Source organism: Fringilla coelebs (genome assembly GCF_963513975.1).
Source record: "Fringilla coelebs genome assembly, chromosome: 9".
Classification (NCBI taxonomy): domain Eukaryota; kingdom Metazoa; phylum Chordata; class Aves; order Passeriformes; family Fringillidae; genus Fringilla; species Fringilla coelebs.
Window position 1 is genome coordinate 1,743,976 of NC_140067.1, and position 27,679 is coordinate 1,771,654.

The following is a 27,679-nucleotide window of genomic DNA, read 5'->3' on the forward strand; positions in this document are numbered from 1 at the left end:
CCGTCACCCGGGTCCCTGCGGTGCCGGGACAGAGCTGCTCCTCCCGGGACACTCACCCCCACGGCGGGAGCTCCTGGCGGGAGGTTAAGGCGGCACAAACCCGGAGGGGCTCCGCAGGGCCGAGCCTGGATCAGTACACGCGCTTCTTCTTCAGCGAGGACTCGGAGTAACGCGAGGGCACCGGGAACTCGGCGGGGCCGGGCTCGGGGCAGGACACCAGGAACGAGGAGCTGCGCTTCGGGGCCACCTGCGGGCAGGACACGGCACGGCTGCACTGCTCGCTCCCCTGGGCTGCACGGGGCTCGAACAGAGATCCTTATTCGAGTGGGAACCCAGCAAATTCCTCTGGCTGCCCTGCAGGGCTCCAGCCCTGCCCGGGGGGCTCAGAGACCTTGGCACAGAGCCCAAGGCCCCCGTGCCTTTGATTTAGCCCTTGGAAAAAACAATCACCAACCTTGTGTGAAGGATTGCAAGTCTAAGGAGTTTAAGCAGAATGATAGTGGATTTATCACAGGGTGAAATACAGATTTTTGGGGATTTTAGCATGGGGGTAAGATGGAGGAACCTGGGCCTGTCCAGCCTTTCTCCTTCTTGGCCCCCACCTTCTGCTGTGATGGTGGCACTGTTGGGTTGGTTTAGAGCAGCACTCACTGTCTGACACAGGTGACAGGTACTGGGAAGTTATGGTAAATATTGTACACATAATTTTTAGTATAAAAGCTAACACCAGCCTGGGGCAGGCAGAGTGCCTTGGGCTGAGCAGACCTCGGCAGCCAGAGAAAAAATTTTATAGATAAGGAACAATAAACAACCTTGAGAACAAGAACTGAAGAGCTCTGACTCCTTCTTCATCACTGGGCTGGGAAAAGAGACTTTGTAACTTACCTCAGAGTCACTGTGAGCAGCAGAGGTGCCCAGACACTCGGTTTTATTTCTGTTCTAGTTTTGTGTTATAGTTTATGTTACAGTTTTAATGTTCTCATTTGAGTTTTGTAGTACTTAATTTTAATAAACTAAAAATGGAGTTGTATTTTTTTCTTTATAAGATTTTTTAAAGGATTAACTAAGAAATGATACTTAAATTATTTTTTTTAAACTTAATACCTAACTACTTGTGGCTTGCAATGTGGATTTTTTATCTAATTACACAATACTATTTAAACTTATAAAGAAGGACTAGTTTTCATCCTAAAACTTTAGATTTATCCTGTGTTTTTTGATCTGCTTTCTGGGAAATTTTGAGCCGCTCTCTGTACTTCAGAGATTCTATCCCAGTGCAAACCATCTGCAAGTCAGGCAAACACCCATTTAAATCCAGTGCCAACCTCCTCCTCCTCCCTTCCTACTTTATTTGCCTCCTTCCAGGCCTTTTTGCACTCGTATCTCTCCAAGAAGCTCCCAAAAGCCCAGCCTGGCTCTGCCCGTGGCTTTTGGGGAGCCGATCCCCAGGGCCTGGAGGGCTGTGCAGGGCTCTGGAGCCGGCCCAGCCTCTCCTCCCACTGCAGGAATTGTGTGCAGCAGGGATGCAGAGGGAAAGCTCCACCCGGGGGCAGCAGCAGGCAGCGAGAAGCGACTGCAGGCACTGCTCCTCCTCCTCTCACCTGCTTGAAGGGATTTGCTGGAGGAGGCTTCGAGCCCGGCTGGGATCCCTGGGCTCCACTCAAAAAGGAAGGCACCACCTGCAGGCACGTGCTGTAGTTTGGGAAAGATCCACCCGCAGCTTCCTGAATCCAGAAGGGGATCCATGAAGTAGAAGGAAAAAAGGTTTAATAATTCTTTTTTTTTCTGCTATTGTGAAGAGCTCTCAGCAGGTAAGGAAATACCTGAGTCTCAAGAGGTGCAATTCACAGCAGCTCGGGTGTGCAGCAATTCCTGGAGCAAAATGTGGGCTTTGGATGATGCTTTCAATTGTGCCATTCCTTTCAAAAGTGTCTTTCTCCTTGCTCACAAAAACCTCAGCTTGGGCAAGAAACAGCCCTTCAATGCTGGACAATTCAGCACTGGGAAATGCCAGTAATGGTGTGCTGCTTCCTGGTGGGAATATTTTAATGCACTGCTGAGCATTCCAGGTGGTTTTGCATGGTGGGATTTTAGAGAGGGGCATTTTGGGTGTGACCTGGGGGTGCAGGGCTGCCCTGCAGCAGTGCCCATGCAGTGCCTTCTCCAGCCCTCATTCCTGTGCCAACACACAAAGCAGGTGTCCAAAAGCTGATGGGAGCAACAGCCAGTGGAGACAGCAAGAAAATGAAATTATTTCTCACCTCAGAGGCTTCATTTTCCAAGCCATCCACTCTGGCCTGGGTAGAGTGATGTGCCTGAGCATAATGCTGGTACCACTGCTGGACAGCCTCCTACAGAGGAGCAGAAATCCTCTCCCATGCCTGCCTACCATTCTTACAACCCAGAGCTCTCCAAGAAGCATCAAAACACCTTCAGCACCAGTGGTGAAGCTCAAATCAAACAGCTAAAATTATGGTAAGTGCTTAAAACACACAGGAGGCACCTCTGGCCTGGCAGTGAGGCAGGGAAAACAATTCCTGTTATGGGAACACCTCCAGGGATGGGGCAGCCACAGCTTCTCTGTGCACCCCCACCCTCCCAGGGATATCCCTTCCCAAAATCACATCCAGCCCTGCCCTCTGGCAGTGGGAGCCATGCCCTGTGTCCTGTCCCTCCATCCTTGTCCCCAGTCCCTCTGCAGCTCTCCTGGAGCCCCTTCAGGCACCAGATCTGATCCAGGGGCTGTGTGGCCCCTGGCAAAGCTCTGTACAGTGACCCCCACCCCTCTGCCAGGCTGGGAGCCTCCCAACCCAAACCCTGGCTGCCAGGAGTCTGGGGCTCCCAGATGTCCCTGCCAGCAGCCCTGGGAGTCTGTGTGTCCCCCTGACAGCCTGGCAGGATGTCTGTGTGTCCCCCTGACAGCCTGGCAGGATGTCTGTGTGTCCCCCTGACAGCCTGGCAGGATGTCTGTGTGTCCCCCTCTCAGCTCTGCCCTGCGCAGTTACAGTTACTGCAAACAGGGGATGCTCTCTGCCAGCATCCCCTGAACTGGCTCTGAGCACTGCAAGCTCTGCAGGGCCTGCACCTCCTGGCCAGGCCCTGATCTCACATGGGAGCACATCCCCTGCACTGAGAGCAGCTGGCAAACATCCCCAAGCTGTGCAGCAACTGCAGGCACAGCCCTCTGCCCTGGGATCCAGCCAAGGTTCAGGACTTAAAAACTTCTGGGGAAGACAAAGAGAAAAACCCCCTGGTTTTGAAGGCAGACAAAGCCAAGGCAGAGGTGCTGAGAAGTTAATTTTTAGTGAGTGCCCACAGTTCAGGCTCTCAAGAAACAATCTTTTCAAGGGCTGTGATTTCAGCAGGGAATGTTCTTTGTGCTAAATCTGCTCTGAACACTGAAATGATCAGATAAAGTGTCAGTGCAGAGGCTCAGGAAGAACACCCAGAGAAAACAAGGAGCAGCTCTGGGAGAATCCCAGGGGACAGCAGGCTGTGGGATTATTCCTACCTGTGGGTACTCCCCAGGCTGCTGGGAATAACTGAAATAATTTTCCACTGCATGTTGAGATGCAGTTCCCTGAGACACAGCAGCATCCACGTTGTTTGGAAGGCTGGTCTGCTGCGGAGGACTGGAGGCTTTGCTGGCAATTGCTGCTGGGAACACAAAGAACAGAACCTGGATCAACACCTGGCTTGTAAAAAACACATTAATTAGGTTGTATTCCAGGATTAAAACTGAGATTTGTGCCCCAAATTAATCAGTGCTACTAGTAACTGAAAGGCTTCTAGAAGTTTGTGAGCCTCTGAAATCCACCCCCGTTTAACCATCAGCATAAATGACTTTGCAGTTTTGAGATATGCTACAAGATTTCCTTGAGGATAAATGCTGTGGTCACTGGATTTACCAGGCAAACAGGAGAAATATCTGCCATGCTCTGGCTGTGGAAATTTGCAAAGAAATCCATGGAATGTTTGCTTACCTGGCAGACAGATACCAGGCAAAACACTTGCCAAATTCAAGTAGGGGTTGGTGCTCAGCCGGATTTCTTTTGGGGGCTCCCCAAGCAGAGACGTCTGTTTTTTCAAGGGAGTCTGCAAAATGGACAGGGAAGTTGGCATTAAATTCATATAAAATTGGTCAGAAATAAGTTAAATGGCCCAAGCAGGGTCTTGGGAATAACTGAGTCCTATGAAAAAAAACCTTTTGAACTGCAACCTTTGAAATAAAATGAAACTTTTGAAGTTAATCCTTCAAAAGTTCTATTTTATTTCAGCAATCTGGACACACTGCCCACAGTTTTTTCTTCCAAACAGTTTTTGTAGGAATGTTTCTCTTCAGGCTGCAAGTTCCTAAAGGATATTACAAAACAAACAAACAAAAGAAAACCTTTTATATTTAAGTGAAGGAATAATAATCACTCGAGCAATTCCAGATGCAGGGAGTGAACATTAAGTACAAGGCCAAGACAAAATCAACTCTTTTCACTTGGAGACACAAGGAAATAAAGGCCAAATGTTAGGAAAATCATGAATTAAGCCCATGTTTCCCCAAAATGTTGAAGTAATCATGTATATTAAAATTATTATTTATTATTTTTATAATATCATAATGTATGCTATATATAATTATTATTATACATTCTTTTAGATTTATATATAAAAAAGGAAAATTTTCTTAAGGGCAGGAAAAAAATTCTGAAAGAATGAGACCACTTAAATCCCATTCCATCATCCTCTCACACCTCACCTTCAAGGGAATAAATAATATTATTAAAAACTGGTAATTAAAAATGGAAAATTTATATATACACACACAAGCACCTGGAAACCCACAGCCCTCCCCAATCACCAGAACTGCTCCTGATGAACCACAAAATTCAAGCCCAAGTTCCATTTTTGCCCTTTAGAAGAGACACTGCCCTGAGATCAATCCCAGCACCCAGCCCTGTGAGGCACACATGGAGCCCTGCAGCACTGAGGAGGAGCTGCCTCTGCTCCTGCAGCTGGACCACCAAGGAGAGCACAGATCCCTCCATCAGAGCACAGATCCCTCCAGCAGAGCACAGATCCCTCCAGCAGAGCACAGATCCCTCCCTCAGCCTGCACGGTCCAGGATGCTCCTGGGAGGGAGGGAATTGTACAGGGGGGACATGGGAGGGAGGGAAGGAAGGAGAGGAAGGAAGGAGAGGAAGGACGGAGAGGAAGGACGGAGAGGAAGGAAGGAGAGGAAGGAAGGAGAGGAAGGAAGGAGAGGAAGGACGGAGAGGAAGGACGGAGAGGAAGGACGGAGAGGAAGGACGGAGAGGAAGGGGAGGAAGGAAGGGGAGGAAGGAAGGGGAGGAAGGAAGGGGAGGAAGGAGAAGAGAGGAGAGAGGAGAGAGAGGAGAGAGAGGAGAGAGAGGAGAGAGAGGAGAGAGAGGAGAGAGAGGAGAGAGAGGAGAGAGAGGAGAGAGAGGAGAGAGAGGAGAGAGAGGAGAGAGAGAAGAGAGAGAAGAGAGAGAAGAGAGAGAAGAGAGAGAAGAGAGAGAAGAGAGAGAAGAGAGAGAAGAGAGAGAAGAGAGAGAAGAGAGAGAAGAGAGAGAAGAGAGAGAAGAGAGAGAAGGGCAGTGTGTGTGCTCCTTACCCCCAGGCCGGGGTCGCAGGCCTTGCCCTGCCCCGCAGCTTTGCAGTGCGCCGCCCGCAGCGCCCCGGGCAGGCTGGGCAGGGCCGGAGCGAAGGGCGGCGCTCCCGGCACCGCCTCGGCTTTGTCGGCAGCGGCGTTGGGCCCGGGAAGAGCTTGTCCAACAATGTGCTGATTTGGGAAGAATGGCAGCATGCCCATCCCTGCTGCTGCTGCTGGAATGGGAGCTGGGTTAGATGCTGCAGCCAGCCATAAATGGAGAAACTTTGCTGTTAGATGGGATTTATTAGAGAGGGCTCGGTAGTGGGGTTAATGAGGGTGGAGGAGAACAATTCCAGATCTACTGCACTGCTTTTTGTTCCTTCCCCGTCCCACAGGCAAACAACTCCATTTCAAGCTGATTCAATAAAACTCTGACTTTTCTAAACATTCCCTGTGATAACTCTCTTAGTGCTTCCTGACATTTTCAAAGAAAACCTGGGAACAACATCCTGGAGGATGCTGGATAGGAGCACAGGGAAACCCCACCTCAACTGGCATTGGAAAGAATTCTTTTCACTGAAGAGCTGCAAAGTGTTCTCCAAAATGAAAACCTGGGTATTTGGAGGAGCTTTCTGCCCTCCCCTGGATGCCTCTTCCTTGCTCCTGGTCACTGCTGTGGCTCAGAGCATGGCCAGCACTGCAGAACACAGGGAGCAGGGGAGGAAACAAGATCAGAAAATCCTGCAATGGCTGGGTTGGGAAGGACCTTAAGGATCATCCATTCCCAGGGCAGTGACACCTCCCACTGTCCCAGGCTGCTCCAGCCTGGCCTTGGGCACTGCAGGGATCCAGGGGCAGCCACAGCAAATCTGGGAATTCCATTCCAGGGCCTCACCTCCCTCTCTGCCTGGAATTCCTTCAAATATCCCAATATCTCAATCTACCCTCTTTCACTTCCAGCCATTCCCTGCGTCCTGTCCCTCCATCCTTGTCCCCAGTCCCTCTGCAGCTCTCCTGGAGCCCCTTCAGGCCCTGCCTGGGGCTCTGAGCAGTCCCAGTATCCAACTGTTCATTCCTCATAAATATTGAGGGCATCAGTGGCACAGAAATTTGCATTCCAAACTGACACCTGTCACAGACTGGCTGTTAAAACTCATTTCTTAATAAAATGAAGGCAAAGAGCAAATTTGTGATGCCTCTTTGGCAACTCCCATTTCCCTGCTTTGAAAAACCCCACAAAATGTCACCTATAAATAAAAGCATATTCCAAGTGAACCAAAAAAGGCAGTAACTGGGCTAGCAGAATATTTAAAAGCTGCTTTTGTTACACAGGGAGGAAGTCAGGTGCATGATGTGAAGCTGGGCATTTCTAGTGATCTGGGATGAAATGAAATGTCATTTACACTTGAGAGCTTCTCCTCGTGCTGCCAGGCCTGAGTTCACTGCTGGCATCACCCCTATGCCCAGCACTGTCTGCAGGAGCATTGTTGGAGGCTCTCCCAGCAAACCTGGTTTCTAAAAGGAAGAAGAGAAAACTGTGTAAATGATTAAAATAATCTGCTCATAGCTACTTTTTACAACTTCTACATTCTCAACCTCTTCAGCTCCACTGAACTGCTCGAGGATCACAGAACCATGAATGGGCTGGGTTGGAAAGGAACTTAAAGATCATGGGTAGCCATGATAATAATAAATGATTTATTTTGGGAATGATGAGAGTGTTCAGAGAGAGGCAGAGCTGCAGGGATGGCCTTACACTGTTTGCCTGCATGTTCTCCATCTTCAGCAGCTGCTGCTGGGGCAGGGGCAGGTGAGCAGGGCTCTGCAGCAGCAGGCTGGAGGTGCTCCCCAGAAGTGAGCTCTGAGAAAGGATTAAAACAAGGGTTAGCTGGCAGCCAGGGACAAACTGCTTGAAGAAATTAAAGATTTGATTTAAGACAGCAAAGGGAAATAATTTCCTCCACAGAACTGATTTTGCTTCAGAGAAATACCCAGATATGTTCCCCCCCCCAATAATCTACATGAAATCCTACTCCAGAGGCATTAAAACCTGACAAATGACAGCACCTGCAGACTGGCAAGTCTATAAAATATTCACATTGTTCATTCAGAACATTCTGGATCGGTTTGCCACCAGAACTGAGCCACTGAATTAATAACTTTGGGGCACCCTCTTCAGCCTCTGCCATTTGTATACTCAACATTATGAGCTCTGGCCAGCACTGAGGCTTAAAATAAACTTTAGAAGACATCATGATTTATGCTACAGGCCTGGAAGTGTCTGGCAGCATCATCTGCCAGGAAAATGCAGGTTTGTTCTATAGGTTGTTGTACAAAAATAAACAGCCAGGACACTGTGATGATGCCAAGCTCACCCTTTATTGGTTTTGATCTCCAAACCCAGGGAATGAAGAGGGCAAAACACTCCCAAATATTTCCAAGCCTTGGCTGTGTCTGGGTGGCAGGCTTAATTTCCTTAGGGGAAAAAGCCTTAATGACTGAAATATGATCTTCTGGACTCAGAAATGTGTTTTTCCAAACAAAGATGGGCCATATCTAGATTAGTTATGCATCTCTATTTGAATTGTCTCAGTGATTTCCAGGAGAAATTATGCAGGGCTGGTTATTGTCACCAGTGCCAGGGGCTGCTCCTTCTAAGCTTGGCTCCAGCAACAAAGCCAAGTGGTTCAGTTGCAAAACTTTCAGAAATAAAAGAGTGGAAAAATCAGTTTGGTCAGAATCCTCAGAGGAAAGGCTCTGGATTAATCAAGATTTAATAAATTGCTGGATGACTGAGGAAAACATCCCTGAGAAAGCTGAAAATGCATTATTTTGGAGCAGGAGGATTTATAACTAAGAGAAATTAAGAGAAGCAAGTTGCAAATCAGGTTAGCTCGAGTTGAAAAATTACTGGGTGAATAACCTTCAAATCCTCTCTGTTGAATCCTTTTAAAAGAATTATTTTAAAATATTTATTCTCATTCTGTTACTTCCCAAAGCCCTGAATATAAAACAGAAACCTAAGACATGCAGGGAGCTAAACCAGCGTGACTGGGGAGGGATTTCAGTGACAACACTGAATTTCTAAATAAATTAATAAACAAATACACAAAACAGTGACCTGCTTCTCTGGCTTTAGAGAACACCCCAAAACAAATCACCCTAGAAGAGAAAAATGTGCCTTATAAAAGATATTGGGATCACCAAACCCTTCTAAAATTCAGGTCTGGAGCTCATTAAATGACAGGAAGCTCCCAGGAAGAGAAGGAGATGAGACTTTTAAATCTCTGAGCAGAGAAAACACAGAGTTGTTTGGCTGCAGCTCTCCCAAGCCAAAAACCACTGGAAAAACCTTTGGATCATCATCAATCCCACTGTTAATTGTGGAAAACATGCCTGGCTCCAGCTGGGAGCACCAAACACTCCCACTGCCTTCCAGGGAGGCACAGGCTGAAGAGAGAGCAGCAGGAACTTAAACAGACCAATTGAAAATGTCATTTCAGTTTAAAAAAAAAACCCAAAGAATTATGTATTTTTTAAATATGGGGCAAAATTAAGCAGAATTTATTCCAAATGAATCTATTCACCTACCAGTTTTTAGAGAAAAAATAGAAGAGCTCAATATATTTAACATAGGGAATATTCCTGAATTTCAGTTGGGTTTTTTAAAGATCTCTAATCCTGTGTTTGTCAAAGAACTGCAGAAACAACTGAGGCTGAAGGGGATTTTATTTTTAAAATGGAAATTTCTGAATTATCAGAAATAACAAGGCCAAGTGATGGACTCCAGTCCCTTGTAGGTATTTGTGTGAATCTCTACCATGAATATTAAATTCAATTTTTGGCCTGGCAGAGCTGGAGAAACCCCTGAGAGCAGCTCAGCTCAAGGCAGAAATTCTGGCTGTGGGTGCATTTTCTCTCTCTCAATTTCTAGCACAAACCCATCCCAAAGATCCTCCCCATTTTCCCTCAGGAATTCTGGTGCCCATCTGGAATCACAGGAGAACTTGGGGGGTTTATCAGGAAGAAGCAACATCTGCAAATCTCTGGTTTTTTATGGCACATGCAGCACATCTGGGTCCCTACAAGCTTGAAAATGAAGCTGAACTTGTTGGTTTGAATCAGATAAATCCATGAAGTCCCTCCAGGAGGGTGGATCAGCTCCTCCAAGAGAAAGGGATGTGCCAGGCTCACATTAAAGAGGGTTTTTTCTGCCAGGAATGACAAGTTTTGTCTACACTGGCAGGTTTTAAGTCAAAAATTTAGATAAAATAATTCCATTTTGGAAAGTTAGCACTGCCTGCTTCCCCATCTCATAACTTTCCTTACAGCTCCAACAAGAACACTTGATTTTAGCTTTAATTCCTTAAAACTTTAGGATTTCTCCCCAAATACCTCTTTTGATGACAGGTTTTTTGTCACATACCTGATGAACTTTATTCAGCTGCAAAAAAGGTGGCCCAACTGCTGAATTTATGAGGTGAGGTAAACCTGCAGATGCTCCAAGAACTGTTTAAGGAAACACACCAAAAAAATTAGTGTATTTTACAAATCAGGCAAGTAAAAATCTTTCAAATTATCTTGTAGTTTTTAATTTGCTTCTCTGAAAAAAACTTCAAGTGTACAAAGGTCACTACAGAGAGACTCGTTTAGTTTGGGAGAGGTCAGGAAACCTTTTGATGTACAAGTACCAGAAGGTTAGAGCTCCTCCACACCCGAGAGTTTCACTGCTGAGCTGATTGCAGGCCTCAGCTTTATCTGAAGTGCTTTAAATTCAGATTTAGCTCAAGTGTTTCTGCCCTGAAGTGGTCACTTCACACCCCATTTCTGGGCTGCTTTGTCACCACACTCTCAGCTCTCCCCCACTTGATCTCCTCATCACCTGGTTCCTGTTCTGAGCACTTTCACCGTGTGAAATGTAATTAATTAGGGTTTATTCACATCCTAATTAGAACACAGAAATGTTTCTGGCTGATGCTGTAACAAATACTCTGCACAGCTGTGGCAGCAGCCAAAAGAATAAAGATTTACATTGGCAACAGGAGAAAGACTCAGGCTGCAAAATTCAGATCTAAAATCAGATTTAAGTTTAGCCAAGCCTTGCTCAGTTCAAGGCAGAAATTCTGGCTGTGGGTGCATTTTTTTCTTTCTAAACCCATTTCTAACATGAATATTCAGAGCCCACAGAGTTCATACACGGGTATTTGTAGGAACACTGAATTTTACCCACACACAAGAGTGTAGCAAAGCATCTCTTGTTTTTGCTTTCATGAAAGGTCAAATTACCTGCACAAACACACTGAAACAGTGTCTGCACAGATTTTAAATATTATTTCTACTTAATTACTCTGCAAAAGCCTCGCAGCACTAAGAACAGGCTTTGATTTTGCATTATTTCAGAGCAGCTTACCAGGTTTAACAGCGTGGCCACGCAGCTGGGGCTGCAGCAGCATCTGCAGCATTGCTGGATTATTAAAACTTTTCATGATCTGCACTGGATTTGGCTCTGGAAGCAAGCCTTTCCTATTGTTCCTCATCTCCAACGAAGAGAGAAAAAGTGTTAGAAGCAAGAAAAAGCAATGAATACATTTAAATCCCTGAAACTCCAATGGCAATGAACACATTTTATCTGACACAGAAAAAACCATTTCCTTCCCTGTTTCCTGCTTTTTTTCCCCTCAAATGAAACACCTAACAAACGATTCCAACAAAATTTCAAGCACATTTCTTTTTTTCCTTTAAACCCAGAGTTATCAGTACAGGAGGATAAGAAATGTTGCCATGAGCACCATATCTTGTAAGAGACTTCTCATCTCTCTTATAGAGATGTGGCCTGAGCAGGCTGGAGAGAGGGAACTCTTCTGCCTCTCCATGTAACACTGATCACATTCAATTTTCTAGGAAATAATTTGATAAGACATGTGGGTGTCAAGAGCTCTCTTCTACCTCGAGCATGAAATGAACCTATTTCTCCTGCCTTGAAATTTATCTTAAAGCTGACAAATTCTTGCCTCTCTGTTTAAACCAAGTTTTAGCTCGTCCAATGACTCATTGCCAGTTGCTTTTGTTTTGAGCTGGAATGATTTCTCTTACAGGAGATTACATTCAATAAATCCCAGAGCTATGTGGGTGCAACTTTGTGCTATTTTATGGATATTTATTAATCTTCTTCCTGGCCATCTTTGCTTAGGAAGGAACTGGGCTGATAATACAGAATTCCAGAATGGTTTGGGTTGCTTAAAGCCCTTTACCATGGGCAGGGATCCAACGGTGCTGACCCCACAGAATCACAGCATTTCAGACTGGTTTGGGTTGTAAAGGACCTTAAATCCCACCCCAGACACCTTCCACTGTCCCAGGCTGCTCCAGCCTGGCCTTGATAAACCCAAAACGCTCCCCAGGCCCGGCTCCTCCTCCGGGCTGCACAAAGCCCCAGCTCGGGCGTGAGGAGCCCGTCCCAAAGAGCTCTCCAGGGATCTCACCATCCTCTGTGCTGCTATCAGAGCTGCCAAGGTGCTCCTGCCCGGGGCTCCAGGGGCACAGAAGGACACCTGGAGCCTCCTGCCGTGGATGGTGGCCCCGTCCATGGCCCCTCGCACGCTCTCCGCCTGCTCCGCGCTCTCGTACTCCAGCACGGCAAAGTCGCCGCTGCCGCCGTCCTCGTCCTGGGCAAACTGCAAGGGAACAGCTCCAGAGCCAGGGAAATGGGAATTCCAGCAGTAAAAACAGCTCCAGAGAAAGGGAAAATGGGAATTCCAGCAATAAAAACAGCTCCAGAGCCAGGGAAATGGGAATTCCAGCAGTAACAACAGCTCCAGAGCCCAGGGAAATGGGAATTCCAGCAGTAACAACAGCTCCAGAGCCAGGGAAATGGGAATTCCAGCAATAAAAACAGCTCCAGAGCCCAGGGAAATGGGAATTCCAGCAATAAAAACAGCTCCAGAGCCAGGGAAATGGGAATTCCAGCAATAAAAACAGCTCCAGAGCCAGGGAAATGGGAATTCCAGCAGTAACAACAGCTCCAGAGCCCAGGGAAATGGGAATTCAGCAGTAACAACAGCTCCAGAGCCAGGGAAATGGGAATTCAGCAGTAACAACAGCTCCAGAGGCAGGGAAATGGGAATTCCAGCAGTAACAACAGCTCCAGAGCCAGGGAAATGGGAATTCCAGCAGTAACAACAGCTCCAGAGCCAGGGAAATGGGAATTCCAGCAATAAAAGCTCCCAGAGGTCAGGAAAATGGGAATTCCAGCAATAACAACAGCTGCCAACACTCCATGGAAACGTGGCAATTCCAGCAGGTGCCCTGCAATATTGCACCTGCCCCTTGCAGGTCCTGCACAGCTGACACAACCAAGGTTATTATTTCCCCCCAAATCATGAGGTTCTTTCTGTAACCACTGGAAATAAGTGGGATATCACATCTTCACCTATTTGGCATCCATGTTTATAGACTCAGGGTTATCTCTTCATGGTTCTCTGCTCATCCCTTCCATTCCCACCTTCACTTCCATCCCACCTCGTGCAGGGCCTCAACCATGAAATGCATTTAACACATATTGAAACAACAAAGCAGGAATGAGAAGCAAACTGTAAATACAGCTGGATGCTACAGCCAGTTTTATTTTGCAGGATAATTATAAACTCGTTCTTCTTCATTTTTTTCAGCCTGCAATATTCAAAGTGCTGTTCATCAGGGTGCATGACAGCTGCTGAAACGTGCAACAATGCAAATTCCACCAGTATCTGGTGCCTTTTGGGAGCATGGGAAGGCTGTGGTTGTGGGGAATGCCAAGAGAAGATGCCAGACTGATCAATCAAGCAGACTGGAAAAGGGCTTACGTGGCAAACACTGCTCTGGCCTTTGTGTGCAGACTTTGGGAGAGAATGAGCAGATTTAAATCAAACAAAAAAACAGGCTGAGAAGGGAGGGATGAAGCTTAGGCAAAAATCTCCAGTCCCCAGATGAATGGGAATGATAAACTGATACCAGCTCTGGTGTGGAAGAGACAAAACCTCCTCCAGATTGCTCTGGATAAAAACAACCTCAGCCCCACAAACTTCCCCTGACAATTCAAATATAAATGTCAAAGATCTGGAAGAAAAAGAGGGTGGTCAGATCTTTACTGGCACTGTTACTGCCTGGCCTCTGGGCAGAGCTCTGGAGAACAGACATTTCATATATAAATACATTTTATATTTCTATTTTGTTTTGATACCAGTTTAGGTGCACTGGCAAAGACCTGAGGTACAGGTGAAAAGAAGGGTTTGAAGCTATGGAACATCTGTATTTAAGTTTCAGCTACAATGAAACCCAGCCAAAATCTCCCTTAACAGGTCCTGGGGCAGCCACCAAGATTCCTGCAAAGGATTCAGGAACTTTTCAACTTCCCAAGTAAACAGGTGCTGAAAAAAAGCTCTTTATTCCTATCTAGATAAGAGTGGAGACCTTTCAGTGACAATTTAAATTTGACAGAAGAAAAGATTGAGGTTTTCTGATCCATTTTGTTGAAACAAAGGACAAAACACATTTTTCCTAATATCCATGTGCAAGTGTTTAGCAGCTCCTCCTGACAAAACATTTCTGTTGTCAGGAGAGGAGAAATCAAAATTATTTTTTTTTAAAAAAGTAACTCTGGAATAAGATGAAATAACCCAGAGTTTATTTCAAGAGTTCAGGTAAGAATTTTGGGCAAAGGATTGTGATGAAATACTGCATGAGCTCCCAGCAGAACTAAGCCATGGCAGCACCACAAGAGCTGCAATAAAGTTTTCAAGAAAAAAATACTTTTCTCAGTCATTCTCTATAGAAATTCCCCCCAAACTGAGGTTCCTGCTTCCCTGTCCTCTCCCAGTTTTTCTGTCTTTACTCAGCCCACCACATCCCCCCTCTTTGCTTTTTCCACCTTTTCTTGGGTCTTCCTCCTCCTCCTTTCTTTGTCCTCAATTTTCAGGTTGTCTCACTCATAAGCCCCTAATTAATTAGTATCCATTTTCTTCCCCTTTTCACCTATCAAATCTGAACTATTTGTTTTCCTACCTCAACCCTCCTGTATTTTACAGGAACAGAAATATTTACTGACCTCATGCAGACACTCTCCTCACCCATACCAAGTGTGACCCAAGATTTATTATTATTTAAAAAGACAAAAAGTCAATTTTTGAGTGCTTCTAACTGCACAGCAGAGTTCTGTCACTGAAATCCATCCTTCCCCAAGAAGTCTGTTATTCTTTGAAGCTCATAATTTTTAAAGGATGGTGAAAAATTGTTGGGGGAGCTGATAACAGCCCCCAGATTATTTGACAGCTGGGAAAAAAAAAGCCCTGAAGGAAAAGACTTAGAAGGATCAATCTGTTGAGCTAATTAAACAAAGATTGAGCAGGAGACTTGAGTCCAGCATTTAATACCTTCTTACAGGAGGAAAATAATGGGGAGTAAAAGCTCCTTAATTTAGGCATCAGTGAGGTGAGGCTGAAGCCAGACACATTCCCAGGCTAGGGACCAAAAGAGGCAGGAATGGGCATTTTCTGGGAAGAGTTAATTCCAGTTTATTCATCCCCTGGTGGATCTGGATCAGGCAAATCCAAGGATTCCCTCTGGCCAACTACAGATTGCTGGGGCTGGGAAGAGCCCCAGGGAGGGGGGAAGGCCTGCAGGTGGTCAGGCTGCAGATCCTGAGGCACCTCCTGCTCCACGTGCTGGGAATCTCCAGGCGCTCATCCCTCAGGCTGATCCCTGAGCAGCCTTGCAAGAGACTTAAGGGGAAAAAACAAGACAAAACCAGCCCTGCCACTGAAATCTGTGGGCTACAAGGAAAGATTTCCTTCTGCTGCTTGTTTCTGATGATCTATCTGTGCCACACTGATTTGTGGCCTCATCTCACAAGCCACGGGGAAGAGAAGGAAACCTCTGCACTAAAAAGGCAAGGATCCACCACTTCTGTGCTTCCCAGCTTCCCAAAAGATGTGTCACTTCTATCCCTGGACACAGCCAAGAACCCAAGCCTTCCTCAGTTAGGGAAAAACATGTTAAATATTAATATAGTCATTATATGATGATTTTGCATCATCTGAACTGTTGCACTTGTGATATTCATACACTCTGGCTTTCTTTGAGCAATAAAACCTTCAGCAATATTTACTTGAAAAGCTCTCAAAAACCAAGTTATTTGCAGTAAATGATATAGGGGGATGTCCTCCAAACATTTTGCTGGCATTTCACTGGAGTGGGGTCCTGCAGAATTCCCAGAGAACATGGATACACTGCACTCTCAGAGCAGTTCAGCATCACTGCTGGAGTGATAACCTGCAGAATTCCCAGAGAACATGGATACACTGCACTCCCAGAGCAGTTCAGCATCACTGCTGGAGTGATAACCTGCAGAATTCCTAGAGAACATGGGTCACATTGCACTCCCAGAACAGTCCAGCATCACTGCTGGAGTGCTATCCTGCAGAATTCCCAGAGAACATGGATACACTGCACACTCAGAGCAGTTCAGCATCACTGCTGGAGTGATAACCTGCAGAATTCCTAGAGAACATGGGTCACATTGCACTCCCAGAGCAGTCCAGCATCACTGCTGGAGGGCTATCCTGCAGAATTCCCAGAGAACATGGATACACTGCACTCCCAGAGCAGTCCAGCATCACTGCTGGAGTGATAACCTGAAGAATTCCCAGAATTCCCAGAGAACATGGATCACACTGCACTCCCAGAGCAGTTCAGCATCACTGCTGGAGTGCTATCCTGCAGAATTCCCAGAGAACATGGATCACACTGCACACCCAGAGCAGTCCAGCATCACTGCTGGAGTGCTATCCTGCAGAATTCCCAGAGAACATGGATCACATTGCACTCCCAGAGCAGTCCAGCATCACTGCTGGAGTGCTATCCTGCAGAATTCCCAGAGAACATGGATCACATTGCACTCCCAGAGCAGTCCAGCATCACTGCTGGAGTGATAACCTGAAGAATTCCCAGAATTCCCAGAGAACATGGATCACATTGCACACCCAGAGCAGTTCAGCATCACTGCTGGAGTGCTATCCTGCAGAATTCCCAGAGAACATGGGTCACATTGCACTCCCAGAGCAGTTCAGCATCACTGCTGGAGTGCTATCCTGCAGAATTCCCAGAGAACATGGGTCACATTGCACTCACAGAGCAGTTCAGCATCACTGCTGGAGTGCTATGAGTGCTATCCTGAAGAATTCCCAGAATTCCCAGAGAACATGGATACACTGCACTCCCGGAGCAGTTCAGCATCACTGCTGGAGTGATAACCTGAAGAATTCCCACAATTCCCAGAGAACATGGATCACACTGCACACCCAGAGCAGTTCAGCATCACTGCTCCCATCCCTGTGCAGATGGCACAACAGTTAACAGGAAAAATCACAGGAAAATAAAACTAAATAAGGAAAATAAATAGGAAAAGCAAAAGTGGAAGACAGCAGGAGTGAAGTGAGGCAATGCTGCAATCCCAGCCTTGGTTCTCCATCAGACAGAAACCCAGCCTACCTGGCAGAAGACAGGTTTGTACTTCAGGGAGAAAGCCTGGAGCAGCTCCTTCGAATCGGCGCAGTCTTTTTGTAATTTATCCACACAAAGGCACTTGGAGTGAATGAGGTTTGTGGTCAGCTGGTTCACATCCATCCACTGTGCAAACAGAGTGCTCTCCTCCAGCTGCTTGCCCAGGAGCTCCAGCCTGGCCTTGGCAGCAGAGTCCTTCTTCATGTACTCCACGAAGCCGTAGCCCTTGGAATGGCCGGTGAGCTCGCTGTAGACCAAGAAACACCTCTCCACGTTGCCATAGGCACGCACCAGTTCCTCAAACTCCTCTAAGCTGAGGGAAAGGGGCAGGTTGGTGATGCACAGCAGAGCATCCGTGGGCTGCAGCTGCACGGAGATCTCCTTGCCACGCAGGGAGTGCTGGTGGAACCTCCTGATGGCGCTCTGGGCCTGCTCCCCGTTTAACAGAGTGACAAAGGCTGCGAGACAGAGGAGTGGGGACATCAGCCACCCCAGCCGGTCTGCAGCCACACCTCTCCCTCCCCTGAAACCACAGATTCACCCCATAAATACATCTATTCTAGATAATACCTCAAATCTCAATTGAATATCATGAGCAATTACCTCAAAAACAGGCTATGTTGTGATGCACACAACTTCACAACTTGGAACCCAACCAATTCTCTACCTGGGGAACAAAATTAAATATTCTTCTAGCAGACTGTTCCTGACTAAATTAAATATTCCCTGAAGTGGAATACACACACCACAGATTCTATGGAATCTCTTGGATGACAACATGCACAAGTTCTCCTTTTGGGGTTAACAGATCTTTTTTTTTGGCTTTTCTTTTTTTGGGATTTCACACAATCCCAGACTGATGAGGGTGGCAGGGAACTCCTGTTCCTCAAGCAGGGTCACCCAGATGGGTTCCCAGGATCCCAAGGGATGGAGATCTCTCTGGACAACCTACAACAATGCTGGGTGACCCTGACAGGGCAGAAGTGTTTCCTGATGTGAGCAAACTGCAAATGCATCTGGAGCTGGGCAGGTTTTCCACTCAGGCTCGTGTGGTTTGTCCCAAGAGAGGCCTCAGGGCCAGCTTTCCAAAGGAATTCAACCAGCTGAGGTCAGCTTTGTCCCAAAGGGACACTCACTGAGGAATACTCCTGAGAGACACCAGAGGGGGACCAAAAATCAGATCAACACCAGGAAGTTTCCAACTTTCACTGGCTTCAATAGAAGGTAACAAAAAAGGCACTGCAGGGCACCAGACAAGCTGTCACAGCCCATGACTTCACACACAGCACATGATGCCCCTCACAGAATTGAAATAAAAGGAAGTTTTAAGTTCTCACCTGTTCTTTTATTCCTGTCCACATAACAATACTTGATTTCATAATCTTTAAACAAGTCGTGGATTTCCTGCAAGGGAAAAGTACAAATAACATCATATAAATAAGTCCCCAAACCAAGCAAGTGGATAAATTCATCTTCATTTCAAACAAAACCAAAAACTTTCCCAACAAACAGAAAATTTCACCATAGAAACACTATCAAATATTTGTTTTTAAAGGAGTTGGTTACACATCGCTGCAGCAATGTTTTAATCTCACATAAAAAACTGGCTTGCTGAATTTGATTAATTTGCCTTTCATTCTCTGGGGTGACATAAACACAAAAGGGCATCCTGTAACTGTCTTTTGATAAGGACAAATAACATCACAGCTCATTAAATAACAAAACCCTCTCCATTTCTCTGAAGTACAACTGGCATAGCTAAAATACCACATGGGCAAGGAACACTGGCAGCCTCACATCACCAAATTTACTGAGGGCACAATGCTGCCCCAAAACCCAACAGTTGCTTTAGTTTCCTGCTCAAGTTCACTTTAATAGATTTTCACCCTTAATAATGGATATTCTTTCACCCAGCAGATAATTGTGGCCAGAGTACCCCCTGGAACGTATCCTCTATCAATTACTGCACAGCTGCTCAACAGAGAATCAATCCCAAGAGCGTTATTTGTTCCCACTAATTAATGGGAAGAGAGGAGGGGTGGCCAAGAGCAAGTCTAAGAGGAGTTTGCTACAGCTATTCCCAAAAAACCAAGGTGCACATCCTCCCAAAACCCCACAAATCATTGTCAATTCAGGGATGAGAAAGCAGAGTTGAGCACTCACCACCCCAAGGAAAAAGCAGGAGTAACAACCTGGGTATTTACATTATTTTACCTGGATAAATCCCATACACAGGAGGGCAAGATGATTTCTGCAAGCAAAATAATCAACCAGCTTTGTCTGAAAGTTTAATTGCAGCTGATTTCCAGCAGCTGAGTGTAGCTGCCAGTTTGGTAATTCAATATATGGAGCCTAAAGGTTAATTGGGTTCTCTGTGAGGGGTATCAGGTGCACACCTTTTAGTCAGGAGAGCACCAATCTCTGGTTTCACTATTTAGCAGCTGTCAAATACTGCATTAATAAAATATGGCAGCATTTCTGCAGCCACCACATGTCCTTGAATAAGGTGTGATAAGGATGGGGTTTCTGAAATGCAAGATATGCCCAAAATTCCAGCCAGGCAGGGGATTTGAGTGTGGACACCTCTCAAACAATGAGATGGCTCTTCCTCAGACATAACAGACTGAAAAGACACTTTCTGTACAGTTTTGGCAGCTCTGTTGTGCTGTGCCACTGAAGACTCCAAAAAATTGTTTCTGTTCCACTCAGAAAAAGAGGGACATATTTGCCCTTTTGATTTCCTGTATTATTTTACAAGAGCACCACTGAAAGTTTTATATGATGATTAGGTAGCAGGAAGCAGGATTTCAAACAGCTCTGAACACTCTTTTGAAAGTCATCTGTGTATCAGATGATTCCACATGATTCCCCAGTAACTGCCTGAAACTTTGAGAGGAAAACAGCCCCTACTGAGCAAGTCTTTGGGGGATAATTATGAGACCTCAAATAAAAACTGATGAGAATATAAGGGAGATTTAAAATAAAGCCCAATTTAAGCACAGAAATCCGGTAAAGATTTTAACACCAACTCCCACAGGGAGCTGCAAACACTGCCAGGTTTGTGCAAAGGGTTCTTCCAGGAAGGTTCTGGTTCTTGTGCTCTCGTGGGCTCTTGGCAGCGCTGAGACCTTCACCTGTGGAACTGGGGTTGGGCAGAGTTTCAGTGAAAGCATTTCTCACATAAACACTGCTCATGAGGATTTACAAAGATAAAACACACCCTGCCAACTCCAGGGAAATGTGTACTCCTTCCAATTAAACAGCTGTAAATATCTCTGTGTTACACTGAGATTTCTCTGCTTGCTAAGCCAGGCACTTCTCTAAACTTCACCTCCAACATCTCCCAGCACTCAGGTCTGGTGGAAGAGAAGGAACAGAGCTCCCATTGTGCTGCTGCTCCCAGTTTCACTCCCCACAGCTCAGGGCAGAAGTGTCAGGAAAGCAATGGGAACCACAGCCCCGATCCTGGTGCTCCAGCAGCTCTGCAGGTCTGGGCCAGGAGGGAATGTTTGCTCTGGAGGAGAAGGGGGTCAGCCGAGTCAGGTAGGTGCTCTGCTGTGACCCCGTTAACTTGTGAGGAATGTAAGCACAGGGATGTTTCCGTGAGAACGGCAGAAACAAACAGCGGCCGCCGCCTCCCCCTGCCCCGCTCGCTCCTGCCCGGCTGCGTGGCTGTGACTGTGACTCCGTCCTAGGAGGCGATTTTACAGCCCCTCCTGTTCCGTATTGTTCCAGCAGGTTTTATTCTCAATGGCTCGTTCCTTTTCCCCCCGCACTGTTAGTTTTGCCCAAGTTGTCCATCTCCCCAAAGACCTGCCCTTCTGTTTCCTGCCCCTCCTGCCATTGAATGCCAACCCCTCCCCAAGCCTGCCCCTTGCTCTAGAACCTTCCCCATCAATTTTGTACCCTTCGAGGCCCCATTGGTTTGTTGAAGTTGTTCTCCTCCCCTGTAATCCCCTCTAGGTTTAAACATTGTATTCCCCGCCTTGTGTTCCACCCTCAGTTTCTCCCAATTGGTGAAAGACGGTACCCACCCCTGGGACCTCCCTCATTTATAAATCGATGTACGCCTAGATTTTGGCAACACAAATGTTAAGCAGTTCTATCTGGTCCCTTCCAACCCAAACCATTCCAGGCTTTTGTGCTCCTGGAACAGAAATATGACCAATAAAGCACAGCCACTCTACAGCCCCTTAAAGCTGTAAAAGCAGATAATCTTGTCACCAATACAAATTAAAATCGCAACTAGGAAATAATTGGTCATATGTGGAAATTAGCAGAAAAAGCAAAATCAAATATAATAAAGGGAGTTTAAGAGAAATCACCCTTTATCCTTTATGTATTATTTACTTTATGTAATACAGTAAATAATACACCCTTTATGTATTATTTACTACTGTAAATGCGGTCCTGAAATACTTCAGTTCTTGCCCTGCCCTCTCTTGGGTAGAAAAACTGGCAACCTGAGTTTTCAGCACTTATTATCAATTTGAGATTTGCACCTCAAACTTTGTGTTTAGTACCTGCATTGTTTTAAAGACAAATTAGAAAGGGACTCATTCACAGGCACATTTATCAAATTACTAAAGCTCAATGGTTTATTTCTAAAAAAAGCAGCTTTTCCTACCCAGAGTCTCACAGTGAAAGGGAAAAAAATATCCAAGAAATTCTCAGTACTCACCTGGAACAATACATAAGATATATATAATAATGTATATAAAGCCTACAGCACACCAAATTCAAGCACTGCTCTCTCTCTGGAAGTAAAACTAGACTTGATATGAAATGTAATAATTGTGCTATTCTGGCAACAGAATATTTAACAATTCTGAGGGTGCCTGGCCAGATGTCTGCAGTGAGCTTTAGGGAAGTCTCCAATATAAACACTCTCCAAGCCTGGTCTATAACTTGGCTCTCACTGAGCAGCTGAAGGCCTGAACTTCACATGAATATCCTTGAAATGAGAATCAATTAAGTTTAAAGTAGTTACTTGGCTAAGCAAGAAGTTTTAAATCATCTCACAGCTGAAAAAGGCTTTGTTCCATTTGTGCAGGCAGGATAGGAAAAAGAGAACGTCTCAGAAAAAAAGCTTTACATTTACAAAATGATATAACAGGGTGTTCATTTGATTCAGATTTCAGACTGCTAAATATCTGAGTTCATGATAAGACACATGGATTTCACTGCAGATATTACATAAATAATTATAAATAGTAAAAAAGAGAATATTGACACAGTTTTAAATAATATGTTACTAAAGGGAAAACCCAGAGCTCTGCTGGAGAGCAAGTGCAGCACTCAGCACCATCAAGAGGTTAATAAAAAAACACCAGGACTGATGCAAAGTGCAATTTTAACCATCTCCTGATCAGATAGGTAGGAGGGCCTCAAAGTGTCATTAATAAATCCCATAAGAAGTAACATTTCAGGCAGACTGGGCTCACCACACCTCCTCCCTCCCAGTTTCCAAGTGGTTTCCAGTGCTGAGTTAAGGAAGCTCTCAGAGGAGCAGAGCTGGAGGATCAGCGCTGAGATGTGGCAGATGTTGACCTGCCAGGAACAGTGAGCACTGAGGAGTGTCCCAAAGTTCATCCCCTCTGCATTTCCACAATCCCAAACTAGGAAACCTGAAATGGATTCAAGTCATTCCAGGCCATAAACTGCTGTTGGGACAAACCTTTGTGTTTGGGAATAGATTCTCACTTTTGTAAGATCAGAGCTCTCAAAGATCTTCAGTGAAGTAATGTAAGAAAATGTGAAGACAGGAAAACAACAATTTCTCAGTGGAATGAAAGACTTTCTTCTGATCTTCCAGAGATTTTTGGGAGTGTTGCTAAGAGGATCTTTGTGTGCCTGGAAATTAATTCCATCATCCTGGGTATACTGAATGGTGTGAGAGCTAAATGAAAGAAGGAAAAGACCTAGAAAGAGGTAACTTGAGAGAGCAAGAGCTCAAAGCAAAAGAAATATAATAAAGAAAATTTTAAAATTCCATCTTAAGGCATGAGAGCTGCTCCTTCTCCACAATGTGCCTTTCATGTTCAGGCAGTGTGACAGAGGAGGAATGAAAACACAAAGGCCCTTCTACTTAAAGCTCTGGCATCCAACAGATTGGAGAGAGCACTTCCTCAAATCATCTCACCTCATTAGAGGCTTTCCATTTAACAAGGAAAATTATGGCTAATCCAGGGAGAAAGGGGGAAAAAATGCCACAAGCCCACCAGAAACAGCACCACGCTAAGTAGGGATTTGGCTTTTGATCAGGAACAGACAGCAGAGAAAAAACTCAGTGGGTGCACCAGGTCCCAAAATACCAAATAAATCCCTGTCCCAGGTGGACTGCAGCAGGTTTGGATCAACACCTCAGTGTTTCATTTTTCTCTGGATTCTGTCCCTCCCCAGGAGAAGCACGGGGTGTTAAAATAATTACCCAGCCCTACTTGCTGTGGGTTCTACATTAAAGTAGAGGATCCCCTCCACCAGGTTTATTTTGTAGAACTGTGACATGGTGGCATTTGGGGATAATCAACCCAAAAATGGTTGGGAGCAAGTGCATCTTCCACAGCATCTTATCTGCAAAAAGGGGAAGCAAAAATCCAACAGCCCTTGCTGGGCATCTGATCTTGGCACAGAACACTGGAGATCTGGCTGCAAAATAATTATTAATTATTGCAATTAGTTTTATTAGTCTTATATTAATTTTACATATGTGTTATTTTGCTTCAATAGTTAAACTGTTCTTAACTCCCCAGCTTTACTTTTCCCCTGATTCTCCCCAGCACCAGAGCAGTGAGGAAGTAAAGAAGTGGCTGCACGGTGCTTATTTGCTGGCTGGGGTAAAACCAATACAAACTCAAAATAAAACTTCCTGTTCAGCGAGGTACAACTTCACTTCCATTCTGGTCATCCTGAAGTTCTTGGCATCTCTTTAGCAGAAAAAGAGGGAAGGAGGTGGTATTTCCTTCCCTCCCTCTGCTCAGAGCAGTCCTCCTCCTCCAGAGCACTGGGAACAGTTTTAGGATTTTCCAAGGACCTTCTGGTTGCAATCTTTGCTCTTACAACATCCCAGGGGACCGTGTTCCTTGCTGCTGGAATGGATGATGGATCAGGGATGTGGCTCAGGGAGGTGCACACACAACAAGGCAACCCAAGAGATCCCTGATGCAGCGCCGAGCGGATCCCCATGAAAGCAATCACTACAACCACGCTCCCTTTTAAGTCTCCTGGCAAAGACTGCTCTGCAAACATCACCCTGACCACAGCACCACATCAGAGGCTGCTCATGCTGCAAGGACAGGCCCTTCAGAAGGACTGACACCCAGGGGGTGATCTTACTGCAGAACGTGCAACACCACTGCCCTGCCCTAACGAGGCCATGAAGTGACTGCTCCAAGAGCACAGGACATGTCCCCACTCTGGCACCAAGAACTGCAACTGGAGGAGTGGCACCTGCCAAGGCTGCAGGAGGCAGCAGAGTGGATGGATCCCTGCTCCAAGCACGTATCCCAGTGAAGCTCCATGGAGAAACAGGGAAGCCTCTGGTGATCCCCCAGTTCTGATTCTGCCTTTAAGGCACAGTCACTCCTACAGATAGCAGAGATCTGGAGATCAGAGGTGGGCAACAGCCTGTGGCCATTTCTGGGTCACTGTCACACCACACATTGGTATTGTGCTGGAGGAATCCCACGAGGATGAATTTGGGGAACCACCTGGCAACTCTGAAGAGTTCAACATCCCCTGACTTGCCAGCTGAACAGCAAATGGAGACTCTGCCTTCAAGAGCAGGAAAGATGTAAAACAGATCTGCCACAAAAAATCCTTTCTCCATGGCTGTAGTGAGAGAACTGCCTGAAGAAACACTGATCCTGCAGGCATCTATTTGCAGAGTGAGGTTTGGTTTCTAAACCTGTTCCTGGTTCAGAAACCTCATGGCCAAGGGACATTTCTTCTGTGGCCCCAAGGGTAATTTATTTTTTTAAATTTAGTTTAACACAGGTGGGGCACCAAAGGTAATTGAAGATTACAAGTACAATAATAAAGTTAATATGTAGCTACAACTGGCAGAGCAATTATATTCGTTATGTAACTTCATATTAATAAAATAAGTTTTTTCCTACTTTTCTGACAAAATTGAGTATCTCCACCAATCTCTCTCTCTTATCAGCAAAACAGTCATTTTTCATTTCAAAACTATTTTGGTAAATCTTGGCCTCACTCTTCCCTTAACAACAAATGGCAGCAAAGCCAACACCCCAACGCTCAGAGATGAATAGTTACATTTATGAAAACCTATTTTGGGAGACTTGGCTGCATTTCAGTGATGTTCATCTCCCTCTTGACAGTGAATAAAACTGGCCAGGTCAGAAACAGTTTATCTGATTTTACTTGGCTCACCAATTACTGCAAGGAGAAAACAGAAGACAAACCCGGGTGTTTACTGGCAACAAAAAATGTTAAATTTCATAGTAATTTTGGAAGCATATCACAGCCAAATACACAGGTAGACTTAACATGCCTGACCACAAACACCCTTCTTTCCAAAACTGCTCCAGGACAGAAACTTTCTCTCTATAGCACAATTCTTCTGCCTTTGTTACCACCAGCAGCAGCTCATCAACGTTAAAAATAAAAATGACAGTCTGTAAAGTGCATTTTAGGATCTGTACATGGTGTTCAGGGCAACATTAGAACCTGACACATAAGAGAAAAAGGCATCTAAGCGCTGCTTTTAAGCCATCAAAACAAAAAGGCAAACTTCCAGAAGACTCCGTGGCTGCCAAACTTAACCTTAATGTTGCTATCTCCCTGTAGCAGACACCGGCTGAGCAAGCACCGCTTGTCCCTGGAGCACACAGCGGCTGAGAGGCTCCACAGAGGTGATTCCCGCACGGGAGCTCATGCAGTGGGAGCAGGGGACACACCCGGAGTGTCACTCCTGTCCGGGCCATCCAGGGCGAGCATCTGGTGACACACCAGCAAAGCCTCTCTGTCAACACCGCCGCTTCGTGAAGAGACGAAGATTAGCAGCGCTCACCAAGCCGCGAGTTCGCTACACATCAGCTCATCGGGCTGCCATAAACAGAGGTGCCTAAAGCACCCTAACAAAGCTGTCAGCTCTAAACTTTTAACCTGCTACAGCAGGGCCAGACACACCGAGAGAGAACAAAACAGGCAGAAGTGCAGCGGCCAGCTGGGCGCTGCGGCTCGGATTACTGCGAGCGCCCAGAGAGCCTCTCCAAAATGAATGGTGCCTTTTTGTGCCGGAGTTATGCAGAAATTGAGAGTCTGCACGTGCTGCTCTTACCCGCAGGTAGTAAAACCACCTGTGCTTCAGAGAGGGGGGAGGCACACCAGGAGCAGAGCAGAACAAAAGGCGCAGTTACTTTCTTCTTTTTTTTTTTTTTAATACTCGTGCATCAAGTTGTGTGCTTGCAGCTGGTGAAGTGACTGTGCAGCTAAATCACCTCAGCATCTGACTCACAGCACTCGGTTGAAGAGTTCAGCGATCATCTCCTACCAACAGCAGCAATTTGAGCGGAATTTTCCTAAACCACCGTCAGACTGCGGAAAACCGCTTTCCCTCTCTACGTCTGGCTCACCTCACAATAATGATGAAAAAAAAAAAGCCAGTCTGGAAGCTTTTTCGCCCAGATTTCGCACCGAAAGCGGCTGTGCTGCAGTGCCCTACCTGTGCGCACACAGGTGCCGCCTCTCCGGCGGCGCTCCCGTTACCCGCTCACCCCACACCGAGCCCCGCTCGCTCCCTCACGCCCCGGGCCGCGACCCCGGCGTTCCCGGGGGAGCGCTGCCCGGCCAGCCCGCCGTGGCCCCCGGGGAGGGCGTGGACGGGCGAGCCGGAGCCGCTCACCGCAGGTAACAAAGCCGCCCCGCGCAGCCGGCGCCGTGAGGGGCAGCTCTGGGGGGAGGCAGCGCCCCGCGGCCGCCGAGCCCCGCGGGGGACCCGGGGCTGCCCCGCGCCTCCCTCCCCGCTGCCGGCCCCCGCCTGAGGCGCGGGCGGGAGCGCGCCACGCCGCCGGGCGGCTGCGGGCAGCGCTGGCGGCCGTACCTGGCTGCTGCTCTCGGCCGGCAGGTTCCGCAGCAGGATCTTGCGGCGGTTGCCCAGCTCGCGGCGGGTGCTCGCCAGCCGCCTCGCCACCTCCTCGGCGCTCAGCGGCGGCGGCTCCGCGGGCAGCGCCGCGCCGCGCTCGGCTCCCGCCGCCATCTTGCAGCGCGCCGGGGACCGCGGGGGGAGCGCGGCGCTGGGGCCGCCCCCGCCCTGCCCCGCCCGGGGGCAGCCTGAGGGAGCCCCCGGGCCCGGCCCCTCACGGCGGCCCGACCCCGGCCCGCCGAGCCCCGCACGGACGCGGGGCAGCGGAGCGGGCTCGGCGCTGCCCGTAACGGAGCTCCGGGGGTGTGCGGGATGAACGGGAACGCAGCGGCAATTTCACAGAACGGGTCCAAGCGCCCTGCTCAGGCAGGGTCATCCCAGAGCATATGGCACAGGATTGTGTCCGACGGGTCTGGAGTATCCCTAGTGAG

The 27,679-nt window shown here is 46.9% G+C and overlaps 1 protein-coding gene across 1 annotated transcript; it reads right to left on the reverse strand.

Annotated features, from left to right (window-relative positions):
• Positions 1-130: 130 nt before the first annotated feature.
• Positions 131-27,362, reverse strand: RAVER2 (ribonucleoprotein, PTB binding 2; the record flags this gene model as incomplete). Its single annotated transcript, XM_084210951.1, has 14 exons — positions 131-247; positions 1,602-1,724; positions 2,262-2,351; positions 3,512-3,654; positions 3,984-4,095; positions 5,627-5,850; positions 7,009-7,120; positions 7,362-7,466; positions 10,032-10,114; positions 11,016-11,142; positions 12,088-12,279; positions 17,129-17,598; positions 18,478-18,544; positions 27,207-27,362. The coding sequence occupies 14 exons, from the start codon at positions 27,360-27,362 to the stop codon at positions 131-133; spliced, it is 2,121 nt and encodes a 706-aa protein (XP_084067077.1).
• Between the last annotated feature and the right edge of the window lie 317 nt (positions 27,363-27,679).